This window comes from Nyctibius grandis, chromosome 4 (assembly GCF_013368605.1).
Source record: "Nyctibius grandis isolate bNycGra1 chromosome 4, bNycGra1.pri, whole genome shotgun sequence".
NCBI classification, from domain to species: domain Eukaryota; kingdom Metazoa; phylum Chordata; class Aves; order Nyctibiiformes; family Nyctibiidae; genus Nyctibius; species Nyctibius grandis.
Window position 1 is genome coordinate 82,014,831 of NC_090661.1, and position 13,327 is coordinate 82,028,157.

At 48.8% G+C, this 13,327-nt stretch overlaps 1 protein-coding gene across 1 annotated transcript in view; it reads left to right on the forward strand.

Moving 5' to 3' along the window:
• SYNPO2L (synaptopodin 2 like) overlaps positions 1-8,090 on the forward strand; it is a 39,921-nt gene extending 31,831 nt beyond the window's left edge. The window contains exon 4 of the mRNA XM_068397961.1: positions 1,423-8,090. Coding sequence (XP_068254062.1) covers positions 1,423-3,758 — 2,336 coding nt within the window. The 3' untranslated portion in view covers positions 3,759-8,090. The remainder of the gene's footprint in view (positions 1-1,422) is intronic.
• The last annotated feature ends 5,237 nt before the right edge of the window (positions 8,091-13,327 follow it).

Here is a 13,327-nt window from a genome sequence, read left to right on the forward strand (position 1 = left end):
CTGAGCAGCTTCCATCCTCTCCTGAGCTAACACGGTCCCCCAGCACTGCCTGCAGCTCTCCTCTCCTCTCTCCTCTCCTCTCCTCTCCTCTCCTCTCCTCTCCTCTCCTCTCCTCTCCTCTCCTCTCCTCTCCTCTCCTCTCCTCTCCTCTCCTCTCCTCTCCTGGCATAATTTTGTACCTCTTTCTTGAGAATGTCAGGGCTAGACAAGGTGCTACACAGTTTTTTGACAAATCATTAGATGCAGGCTGTGGATGAATGTTTCATCTGTACTATCATGCTGGGAAAAAGACAATGGGAGTAAGGAAAATGATGAAATGAAAGAAATCAGAAATTAGTCTATGGTTTAGGTATGATTTTTTTTTTCCTGTGCAAGGTTAGAGCTGATTTCTGTCACTTGAACACTGATTCAAGGCAAGTCCATACTTTCCTTAGGGCAGCCAAGTTTCGTTTTACTATTGAATCTTGTTCGCATGCAGGGCAGAGAACACAACGTTCCTCCCTGGGGCTTTACTGACCGCTGGGCTGGCAGAGCAGGTGGAAAACTATTATCCCACACTTTCATGCCAGTGTCCCAACAGGTGTTGGCTTTTCCAAACAAGCCTGTCTAAGTGGATTCCTTCTGTCCTAGCTGAGCAGTTGTGGAGGTCTGGGATTCTTACTCAGGAGCAAATGCTTTTTTTCCTTGCTGGGCATGGGGCACAAGCAAGGGACTGCAGCAAGGGTGAAAACATGCCTCCTGCTGTTGCAGGGCTGCTGCAGAGACCAGCGAACAGGCCTACACACAGTACTGCTGCAAGACACTCTGTAGCTGGCACTGCACGGCCCAGAGCAGGAGCAGCTCAGCTGTGCCTGCGGAGCATCTCTCCCATTGCACACATGCATGGGTGCTAACAGCAGCAGCGACTGCTTCCCAAACTCTCAGGGCCAGGGGGATTGCTTGCTCCTGGGAATCCTCCATATGGTAGGAGGAAGGTCTACAAAAAGCAGGTCTCCACCTTCAGGGTGATAAGTAAATGGTAAAAATTCCCACGAGCAAGGGCACGCACTGTACAAATGCTGTGAGATATGCCTGGGACTCTTGGCCACATGCTGCAGAAACAGGAAATCCCAGGTCTGACCAGGAAACAGAGACTGGCTGTCAAAGTGGGGGGAGCTCACACACCACACCTGCATGGACTCCCATTGTGTTTGCAGGGAAAGAGAAAATTGCACCTGGGTTTCTATCAGCACTTCCTAAAGATGCTATCAGCAAAGGTAGGAAAGAAAAAGAAGGGCAAGGGTGACAGTGTGTTTCCTCATATGGCCACTAGAATACCTATAGCCATATCACTGTCCATCTTTGCCCACCCATGTCACTGTGCATCTTTGCCCACCCAGCCTCCTGCTGAGCTCTGAGCTTCCCTCTTTTTGTCTTTTGCAGAGCTCCACCGCCACGAGAGCATCCAAGAGAAGACCGTGAAAGAAGCCAAAACCAAGTGCAAAACCATTGCATCCCTGCTGACAGACGCACCCAACCCCCACTCCAAGGGGGTGCTGATGTTCAAGAAGCGCAGGCAGAGGGCTAAGAAGTATACATTGGTAAGCTTTGGGAGTGTCGACGAAGACCGCTCCTACGAGGAGGAAGACGGAGTTTTTCCAACCAGTGAGTCTGAATTTGATGAGGAAGGTTTCTCTGATGCCCGAAGCCTAACTAATCACTCAGACTGGGACAACGCTTACCTGGACATTGAAAAGTCCAAGTCTGACTCTGAACAGAAGGAAGAGAAGCAAAAAGGTTTGAGTGAGGCCTCAGGTAAAGGAGCACGATTATTTGAGCAGCAGAGGGAACGGGCTGGGAAGTACATAGTTGAGAAAGTCCAGGCACAGAAGAGCCCCCAGCTTGCCCCAGCTGCCCAGACACAGCACGGCGTGGTGAACGGAGATATGCCTGTTCCACAGAAGGCAGACAGCGTGCCCCTCAGCATCCACCTGGAAGGTGTACAAGTGCCCAGCAAGCAGCTAGCCATGCTCCCCACTCAGGTCCTGGCTCCCCCTAGCCCCACTTTCTTCCCACCTCCCCCAAGCACCCCTGACCCCTTCTCTGCAAGCACAACAAGCATGTTCAACAGGTCTGCACGGCCCTTTACTCCTGGCTTTTCTGGCCAACGCCCAGCAACATCCTCTGTCATCTTCAGGCCCTCTGCACCCAAAAAACCTAGTGAAAGTCTGGGTGGGCAAAGCACAGTGGTTCCCCCGTTCTCACCTCTGGCTCCAGGAACACCTGCCAATGAACCAGTGCCAACACACCATGGTCCAGTCAGCTCCTCCACATCTCTCTATATTCCTGCACCAGGAAAGCCAACACCACCACTGGAGTCACAGCCAGGAGGGGGAGGAAGCGCTCCACAGACTAAGCCTTCTGCCAACACTGGCCGGACATCCACCACCTCTATCTTTCTGTCAACTCCCTCAAAGCCAGGAGGGGAGGTGGCCTCCACAGCATCCCAGCCACGAGTCCCTGCAACAGCCTCTTCTTCTTTGTATATTAGTCCAGCACCATCACAGCACACGATAACCAGTTCCTCCGTGCCAAAGCAGCCTTCTCCTGCCATCTCACCAGCGATGCCACGACCTCCTTCTGAGCCCTTAACCTCCAGAGAGCAGAGGATTGCTGTGCCAGCTCCCCGCACAGGCATCCTGCAGGAGGCTCGCAGGCGAGGCAACAAGAAACCCATGTTCAGTAAGATTGAGGAGAAGAAGAATTCACCCAACCCTGAACTCCTGTCTCTGGTGCAGAACCTGGATGAGAAGCCAAAAGGTGACCACCCTGGGGCAGGCTTCGAGTCTGGGCCTGAGGAGGACTTCCTCAGCCTGGGTGCTGAGGCCTGCAACTTCATGCAGTCCTCTGGCCGCAAATTCAAGACCCCACCCCCAGTGGCTCCTAAGCCTCAGCAGCAAGATGCTGGACTGGTAAATGGGGCCCAGGACATGCCTCAACTTAAAGGCAAGGGGGCAGAGCTCTTTGCCAAACGCCAGAGCCGCATGGACAAATTTGTGGTGGAGACAACACCGAAGCCCGAGTCCAAGCCCAGGACCCCTTCTCCTTCCCCTTCTCTGCCCTCATCCTGGAAATATTCACCCAACATCCGGGCTCCCCCTCCAATAGCTTACAACCCAATGCATTCCCCGTTCTATCCCCTGGCAGCCAGCAAATCTCAGGCTAGCAAAGCAGAGAGCAAAGTGAAAAAGGCACCTGGCCAGAAATCAGGGATCAAGGTCATTGATTTAATGCGCCACCAGCCCTATCAGTTAAAGTCAGCCATGTTCTGTTTTGGGGATCCCCCAAGCCCCCGTGTTCAGGAGTCTCCTGGTCAGCCAGCGCCGCAGGCTAGCTCATCCTTCACTGCAGCCAAGCAGGTCCCTGTGAAAACAGCCAAGACCCAGGAGATTCGCCGCTTCTCCACTCCAGCTCCCATGCCAGCCTCAAGCAGCTTGGCACCCACTGTGCTTGTGCCCCGCTCGGCCACCACGTTGGATGAGCCAGTGTGGAGAACAGAAATGGCCTCTTCTGCCCCCACTACACCAGCGCCCTTCCAGGCAGAGCTCAGTCAGTCCCCTAAGCCATACCAGAGCTCCCCAGAGCCCAGTCAGGTGGGCCAGGGGCCTTCCCCAAGCCCAGCCTCGGCCTCTCGGTTTCAGGTGGCCAGGCCCAAATTCTCAGCAGCAAGAACAGGGATGCAGGCCAATGTGTGGAGGCCGAGCTTTGGCCACCACTGAGGCAGGCACCCCTCCCATCCCATCTGTGGCCCCGCAGAGATAGTGCTCGTTTTGTCTTTCATGTCAGCTCAGTACATTGGGATGAGTGACACAAAATGAAAAAAAGAGAAAAAAAAAATTACTCCCCTTCTGCACCACCCTCTCCCCCAGCCTCCCCTTGGCCTCAGATAGGCAGCTTCATGGCAAGGCATACTGGCTGTGGCTACAGCAGGAGGAAGAACGTGGAGAGAGGGCACGTGTGTGGTACGCAGAGACTGGGAACTTGCACACAGCAGCAAAACCCACCTCTGGAGGGGGTGAATGGCAGGGGTTGTCTCACATGAGGACGTGTAGGCGGTAGTGGTTTTCCTTTCCCAAGGGCTTTGGAGTCACCCCTGAATGGAGGGAGCCTGGGCGGGGCAAGAGCTTTCCAGGAAGAAATGGTCAGAGGTGGGATTACAGTACAGAAGCCCTTGCTTCCCCATTTGACTGCTTTTCTCTGAGCCTGTCAGTCTGTACACACGCACCTGTGTGTGCACACATGCATGCACACGGCAACATTCAGCAGGGAGTGAAAGTAGAAGTGGGGCTTCACCTTGGACACTTCTCCCAGACTCCCCTCTGGAGGGGCATGGGAAAGGAGGCGAGAGCGCAGAGTGAGCAGGGGTGTGTGCGCATGCACACGTGGGCAGTGTGCCCTGTGCAAGAGAGCGGCCGTGTGTGCCCATTCCTCCAGCCACCAGGGCTGGGGGTAAAAGGGAGAGTCATCCTAGCTGGTGCTAAACATGGCTATCAGGTCTGGGAGCAGTTTGCCAAAGAGCGGTGTTGAATGGACTTGGTGGGGTTATCACAAGATCAAGGAACCGCAGAAGGAAGTATCAATCTTTGAGGATACACAAAGTCAAAGCTAAGCTCAGGCAGTGGCTAGTTGGTGCAAGGAAGGCCCTGCAGCATTAGTCCCACTGGAACAGGATACAGGTGCTGTAAGTACAAAGGAGGATTGCGTGGGAAAAGGTACAGTTGGCTTTAAAAGGAGGCAGGATTGAACATGCATTTGCACATCATCTTTTTTGTTTAGTTTAGGACAGAAGCGTGGCTAGATTGGAAATGGGGCATGACATAAAACTTGCTGAAAACTCTGTGATGAGTTGGAAAATGGAGCCTCTTTACAGACACTCTCAGTATGGAAGTGGGGGACAGGGAAACAGAAAGTCACAAGTACAACTTCATACTAAATGATTTAAGTATCCTTGGGGTCTGTTTCGTAAGAACTGAAGTGCTCTGAGAGTCCCAGAGGATCTGCACTCACACACACATACAGAGCTCAGTTTGCTGGTGATGCTGGGGAAACAGGACTGGTTATTCGTTGAATGTCCCAGGCTACCCTCAGACTTAATCCTTACACTAAAGGCATACAAGAAGAAAGAATTCCCTTTCCCAAGGAAGAATTCAGTGTATTAGTAGGGACTGTACATATGTGTGTGCATGTCATCTGTGCTATGGTTTGCACACACCCCTACCATTTGCTCTCTGCCGGTGCTCCCCCTTTTGCAGCAGCCACTGTGACAGTGTGATCCCACAAATGCGCCAAGAAATACACCAAGAAAGCATTGCTCCTGAAGCACTGGCTCCCAAACACAGCAGATGCCCCAGCTGCAGGGAAGGGCCTTGCCACCTCTTCCTGGGCAGGGGTTGCCCACCCTTTTGCTAGACCCTCAGGAATGAGTACTGGAGGCAGGATGAGGGTCTCATAGCCCTGCTTGAGACATGTCTCCATCTCATTAGACTTGCTCCTCTCCTTCAAGAAGAAGCCGTTCTCTGACTGGACTGAGCACAAACTTTGGATGTACAAAACTGTAGGTTCTGGGGAGAAAAAAAGAAGTGCAAATGGGGGTGGTGCCAAGTCTGTAAGCAGTGCAGCTAATGTGGTTTCCCACTAAGTCCAAGCCAACCTTCCTCCATGCAGCTGGAGCTTACAATGTGGAGCTCTTTTCATGGAAGCTTGGGGCTCTACTTTTTCTTGGACGTTCTAAGGTGCTTCTCTGTGAGCACCTGGAGATTTTGCATGTGTGCTCTCCCACGAAGAAGAAGAGGGCTGGAGAACCTAGCTAGCAGCTCTAGGCCCAGACAAGCTTGGGAGGGAGAAAATGAGTGAAAAGAAAAAGTAATACACAATCCTGCCTTTGAATCCTTCACAGTCTGGCTGGGCTTGCTCTGCAGGCCTGTGTTTGCAGTGCACATTCCTTGGGGCCCTGAAACATAGAATGAGCATGCTGGGAAGGGAGGAGGACAGCACTTACACCTCACTTGGTAGACTATCAGCCATGGGAGAGGATGGAGAGAAAACCTTTGGGAATGCCTTGAGTTAATGAGCAAAGGGTGACTGAGCCAGAAGAGGTGCTGCACCTGGTTCTATGACATAGGAGCAGCTGACCTCAGCAGATAAGGTGATTGTATGTGTTCCTGGAAAGCCCCAGAGGGGAGATCTTAGGACAAGTCTTCACCACAGAGTTAATTCAGATCACCAGAATCCACTTAGCTCTGGTGAAGGGGAGCAGCCATGCTACAAAACCTAACTTGGACGATTGCTTTCTCACTCATCTTGTGCTGCATTGCATTGCCAGCATCTCTGGAAAAAAATCCTGTGTGCTGTAGCAAGCAGAATCTCTGTGATTCTTCCCAAACATGGAAGGAGGAGTCTTCTATTTTTCTAGGAAAGCTGTGAGAAGGAACTAAAGGACTAGCAGTGCTGCAAAAGCTTCGTCTCTAGTCTACTTGTGGAGTGCTATCTGTCACTGGCTAGTCTTTTTAGCCACTAGCCTTAGACAGACAAGCTAGCCCAGGTTGAAAGCATCACTGAACTCAGGTGTAGAGAGGAGTTGTGTGGACCAGAGAAAGGCTGCTCAAGATAATTCTGCAGTGAAGAAATAATCTCAGAAAGTCTGAATCTTACTCCAGTGTCCCTTTCCCTCAGGCCCCTAAAGGTAGGTGCTCTCAGGGCCTGAGTGTCTCAGGAAATTAATTTTGCCACTGGAAAAAAAGAGAGGTCTGGCCTTAGCATGTAAGGGAGATTGCATGCAGTTAGTATTTCAGTGGTCCCACTCCAGATTTCTAGGAGGCACTGATGCAAGCCAAGGAGTGATGGCCAAACACTGTTGAATGTTAGATGTCAGGACACAAGTGAGTGGAATAACTGCATTTGGCCCATCATTTCTGATAATGTAATGGGCAGGAGACAAAAAAAAGTTAGGTCTGATTGGAGAATGAATATTAAACATCAGAGCAGGGAAAAGAATCAGGAGGGTGGGGATCCTGCATTTCTCTTCTAACATCCTTTGTTCAAAGCTATGTTTAGAAGAAAAACTAAAGTAGTTTGATGGATCTCAGCCCCTTCAAATCTTTTCTGGATCCTATGCTGACACAGGACTTGATTTGCAGAAGCAGAGGGTGTTGCAGATGAGACCTACAGTGCTTTGTGGAGTATCCCAAATAAGGCCTGTGGCTACAAGTAGCATGAAATGAGAAAGAATACTGAGATGCATCTGCTAAGCTATAAGGAAGAAACCCGCACTACTGCTGGCTTCAAGCAGCTCGGCTAGTGTCTGCTCATGAAAATATTGTGGCTGGCCTGTTAGAAAGGTCACAGGTGAGGTTACAAGGAATACTTTTGAACCATATAAGCTTGTCTTGAGCCTCTCTAAATTTCTAATTGCTCAGCTGTTGAACAAGCACAGACATAAACAGTTGTTTGACAAGTTTTAGCTCTCACCTACTAAATTATAAGCTGCAGTGGTAGGCCAAACCCCAGTGTCCCCTTGTTAAGCATTTGAAGATGCCTGCATGGGCTCTGATTTAAAACCACCTATCAACCCTCCTCTGTAGCATGCTGCAGGTTACACATTGCAGCTATGGCAATTCTAGGGGTTTATCTTTGCTTCAGAAGTATTAGTCCTTTCCCTCTGAATATATGGGAACACTTGCTAGAGATAACCTCAAGATCCTGCAGCAGCCGAGAGGAAGAATCTCAGAAGAGACTGGTGTGATGAGGAGTCACTGATCGCCAGACATGAGCACAGTGCAAGCCAGGATTGTCCCTCAGAAAGAATGCACTCCCTTTCTGCTACAATATCCAGCATCCCCTGCCAGACCCTCTTCCTAGAAGAGACTCTGAAAATGGGAGCCCAGCAGCTGTGCTCTGTCTGGTGGAAGATGTGACCCCAAAAGGAGAACAGAGTTGGCATCTTTGTTTATGGAAATACTTTTTTTCCTTTTCTGTTTTGTCTTTTTTTTTTTCCAATTTACACTCACTTTCCATTTGTTGTGCAGAAGAATAAACTTGTGATACGCACTTTACACGTGGCATTTTGTCACCTTCTTTGTTTGGCACCCAGAAGGAGCTGCTATGTGTACAGCACATGCAGTTAGCACTACCAACAAACTACTAAGGCCAAGAGAATATAAGCGAGTCCAAAAAAGGATGGGATGTCTCAGCAATAAAAAAAACTAAGTTGGACTTAAACCCCCAATACATAAAAAAGCCCCATGCAAGAAAAAATTTAAGTGAGATCCAAAACTTTGGTACTACAGGCTATAAAACACTTGCTTACTGACAGGGTGAAGAAATTTCTTTATGGGCCAGCCCTAGCTGGCCTGCCCCAGCCCCGCCCCTCAGCCTGCTCTAACCTAAACCTACCCTCTGCTTGTAAATCTGGTATCATTGGAAGTTTGTCAGCTTTGGTAAATCAAATGTAAACTCACGCTGAACGATTCAACTTAATATTAACTAAAAGATCAGAAAACCAAATCAGTCAGGAAATCAAATATATCCCATTGTATCTTCAGCCTCCAAGCCTAATCCTAACTCTAACCCAAACGTAATTCATGTTAAAGTCTACTCAATTTCTGGGTACTGAGAGGTTCATTGTGCTCAGTTTAGGACAAGTGTTAGCAGGTTGCCTTTACCAGACATATGTCACTCATGGACAGCAATTCCTGAGCACTGCAGGAGATGCTGGGGTCAGCTGTAGGATTAGACTGCAGACTCTGGACACTTGTCCAGGTATCATTTTGTGGATGTTTTTCAGATTAATTACAACGAGGGGTCCCTTATGCAGTGGTCTGGAGGTGCGTCTTGGGACTATCCAGCATATTTCTGATTGATTGGTGGACAGCGAACGCATAAAGGGGCAGTGATATTTGCTGATGCCAATCCTTAGCTTCAGTCCAACCAGAAGCACATCTCCCAAAGAAATAAATCTACAGATGCACAGGCTGCAGATTAGGACTGCATCTTGTTTTGCTTAATAAAGCTGACATAGTAGGATTATGAGCTACTCCAGATGGTTTGGCACATTGCAGGATACTTGCTGTGTCCAGGGCTCTGATTAAATTCCCTGTTAACCTCTACAACCTTCTCAAGTGAGAGTCATTTCTTCTCACAGCAGATCATGTCAGAAGGAGCCAGACAAACAGACTTTCAAAGGTGGAATGGGAGCCAGCCCTGAGGTTACTGGCCCAAAGCAAAGCCGAAGGATTACTGAACAGCTATGCAGCAGGCTAGGGATGAACTCGGACTTCAGTGTGCTACTCAGAGAGTAGTTTAATACCAGAAAATAGTAAGGTGCCTATTGGGGATATCTACCCCCAAACAATCACACCCGATGGAAGGAGAAGTGTCTGGCAAAGAGCACAGCAGGGCAAATATATGGCATGTAGGTTCCCAGCCAGTACAGACCTGTAGCTTCAACGGCCACTAGATGTTGCCACTGTTCTTCTCTCAGTTACCTGGGGCTTTAGCATTCGCCTGACGTGGTGTTAAGTCTGAAGGGTTTAAAATCTTAGGAAATCCTTTCTTCCTAATCTGTTCTCTTTTGGCGTTCACATATGGTGTTGCTCAGTCCCACATACCAAAGGAGAAGGCCAGCCTCATACCAGGGAGTTTTTGGCAGCAAGAGGCTTGCTGCAGCTTGGAGGGCATTCTTGGGTGGTAGCATGTGGGGCATGCAGGCAAATAGGCTGCCCAGCAAGTAACACACCATGGGCACACCAGCTATTTCAACACACACTCCAGCTCTGTGATCAAATCCTACATATTTCTGTCCCAGTCCTACATCTCATCGTGCATTAAGCCCACTTAGTGGCAGGAGGGAGCCTGGTATTAACTGTTTCTCCTATCGTGGTGCTATAAGCTACTGACAAATCTTCCTGACATCTGTGTAGAAGTGGAAGAGATTAAGCACATATGAAGTATTTTAACAAAAAAAAAGACAAATCAAGAGTTTTGCAACTTTTTTTCAGAACAGATTGAATCATGTTGAAATCTGCTGCTTATGAATACTTTCAGCACAGATCAGTCCTGGGCTCCAGGGAGAAAGGGAAGCATGGTCAAGGTTTAATTCTCTATCTTCAGAAAATTAAAATGGTGAAAGCTATTGGCCAGACTGACACTGTTTGCCATACTTCCACATGATCAAAATGTGCTCAGGAAACAGCCCTGCTGACGACGCCTGTCTTAGCTACTGCTTATGTCCATCTAGTGCTGTGCAACGAGGCAGATCTCATCTGCTGCTCTTGAAATGATTTTGCAGACATCAACAATTTGAAGTTAGACTATTTGAAATTAGGTGCACAAGAATTCAGTGCAAAAATAAATTAATTTTGAAGATACAAGTCAGAGAAAGCAAAGCTTTGTGCAGTCTGTTCCTAAGGCCACTTAAGTAAAGGGTATATTTGGAAAGAGGGAGGTGGTCACAGTGAGATAAGACAGTTCCTTGTATGATTAAAAACTCCTCCCTGAAGTGCCGAAACGTTCTACAGGCAGCATATGTACTACCGTGCTGACCTAAGTGGAAACTGCATGTACTCAAGCAAAGATTGAATTTAGCCACCAAACCTCACGACACTCCAGGTAAATCCTGGCCCCCCCCTCCAACCCAAAACTAAAACATCTCATCAAGAAAGGCTTGTAATGATTTAAAACCTTGAGCACTGAGTAACATGAGTGGGTGAGATAATAGTAAGAGCCCTACATAACTTCTTATCTATGTTGATTTCATCGTATTACTTATGGCAGAGATATCAGATTGGGTCAATATTCCCAGCAGAAAAAGCCACCGAGCTGCTGAACCTGACACGATGGCAGGGCACAAGTAAAGTCTCTGCTAGACCCACCATTGACATTTCTAGACTAGTGAACTAGATATTTCTATCTCTCAGGAGAAACTGTGCACAGAGAGGAGAAAGGAGCAGGACTTAGTTCTCAGCCTGGTAACTGAAAATGGAGACATATAATTTTATTTGAAGGTAGAGCAGGAGGTGAGAATCTCAGTTAAAGATGTGCCTTGGTGCATAAGTGTCAGACGCAAGGCTGCTTTATCCAAATCACCCTATAAATCCTGGTGCCATATTAATAGGATAAATCCTCTCTTACATTCCTTCTGGGTTCAAGGCTCAGGCTCTGTGCAGTACACTCCAGCTGCACTCTTAGGTCCTGTGCCTCACCCGGTGTATGTATATATGCACATGCACAGGAAAATAACCTCTGGAGGATCAGGGTTGCAAGGACAGAACGGGACTTCACATAGCACTGAATGAGGGCTATGGATCATCTTTCAAAGTGGAGGTGGCCTAGGTCTCTTCAACCTGTCTCGTTTTCGGTTCCTCACCACTCTGCTTTTCACATGAGACCTTGACTTGGCGTACAAATGCTTTGCTCCCATCAGACCATAGTTCCCATCAGTCCTTGAAGCTGTACTTCAAGGTCCTTGGCCTTGCCCCTAACCCTGCTTGCCTGTTGCCCTTTGGGCTGGGGATCCACAGAGGGGTGTTGTCTCCTGGAGTTGGCTCACCCTGAATTGCTGTCAGTGCCATGTTCCTGGTCCTAACTGCTGGGCACGCCTGCCCATATCCTGATTGAAATCCTCAGATACCATGCTAGACATGCCTTCTCTTCATTGCTACTGCTTTCCCCTAGTCTTTCTTCAGTTTTATAAGAGGGCTCGCATCCATTTCCTGCTTACCTCCAGTTACCAGTTAGCCATGGGGCACTCTCCTCCCTTCAAGCCTGCTCAGCTCCTCTCTCCCTGCAGCTGTCTGCAGGAGCAGCTGTGGACCCCTGGTGTGGGAGGAAGCACAGGAGCAGCAGGTCATGCTTGTGGCAGGGAAGAGCAACCACATACTCCCCTGCTACATCAACTTTTGGAGCTACGCCATGCCTCAAAATCCAGCAGTTTTCCATATGATATCCATCTGGCACACACTCTTCCCCTAAGGTGTAATTTGTGCTCAGGAAGGCACAGGAGATGACTGGAGAAATAATACAGCAGCTATATATTGGTCTGAAAACAGCTGCTGGAAGCAAGTAGAGAGAAGGCGGAGTTTAGCATCACTAGTGACTGCAAGAAGGTGCCATATAGCGGTAGCTGCATTTCTCAGCTTCTCACCCCATAATATAAATCACATTCATTTCTTAGATGATTATCAAAGTGGAGCTAGAAACTTCTTAAAATTAAGAGGTAACTGTACCTCATGCCTTTGGGAAAGGAGAGGCAAAGGGCTGCTGAGTTTAAGCAATACAGAGGCATATTGTGTCTGTTCTCTCAATGCACGCCCCTACATGGCATCACCTTGTGACAGGCAATAGCTCCCTTGATAAATGGGGTTTATAATGCAGGGAACTTGAACAGGAAAGCAGCATCTCAAGGAGCACAACTGAACTTCATAGCAGACACTGGGCAACCTTGGCAAATGCCCAGCACAGTGCTAAGCGAACCCAAGAGAAATAAATACGGTGAAAAAATACTCCTCTTTGTACAACCTGCAGTGAGCAGAGCTTGGCCAACACCAAGAGACCTGCTCCTCTGTGGCCACCTGCACTTGTGCAGAGCGGGTGTGAAATGTGGACAGATGGTCAGTTGTGATAGTAGTATTTGACACCCTCCAGCTTTCATAGAACCATAGAATCATTTTGGTTGCAAAAGAACTTTAAGATCATTGAGTCCAACCGTTAACCTGGGACTGCCAAGTCCACCACTAAACCATGTCCCTAAGCACCACATCCACATGTCTTTTAAATACCTCCAGGAATGGTGACTCCACTGCTTCCCTGGGCAGCCTGTTCCAATGTTTGACAACCCTTTTGGTGAATAAATAGTTCCTAATATCCAATCTAAATCTGCCTGGTGCAACTTGAGGCCATTTGTTCTTGTCCTATCGCTTGTTACTTGGGAGAAGAGACTGACACCCATCTTGCTAAAACCTCCTTTCAGGTAGCTGTAGAGAGCAATACGGTCTCCCCTGAGCCTCCTTTTTTCCAGGCTAAACAACCCCAGTTACCTCAGCCGCTCCTCATATGACTTGTGCTCCAGACCCAGCTTTGCGCAGATCTAAATGCCTTCACCATGCGTGAAGCTCTGTGATGGACCCCAGACCAGGCACTGGGTGTTTACAGTTCAATTGTGCTATCCCCTACACCTGTTTTACACTGGCACAGCTCTGGGGAGTAACTCCCAGATGACTGGCATTGGAGTGTGGGGGCAGGATCCAGGCCACCCAACACCCACAAATCATTCTGGTGTATCTGCTGGGCGTAG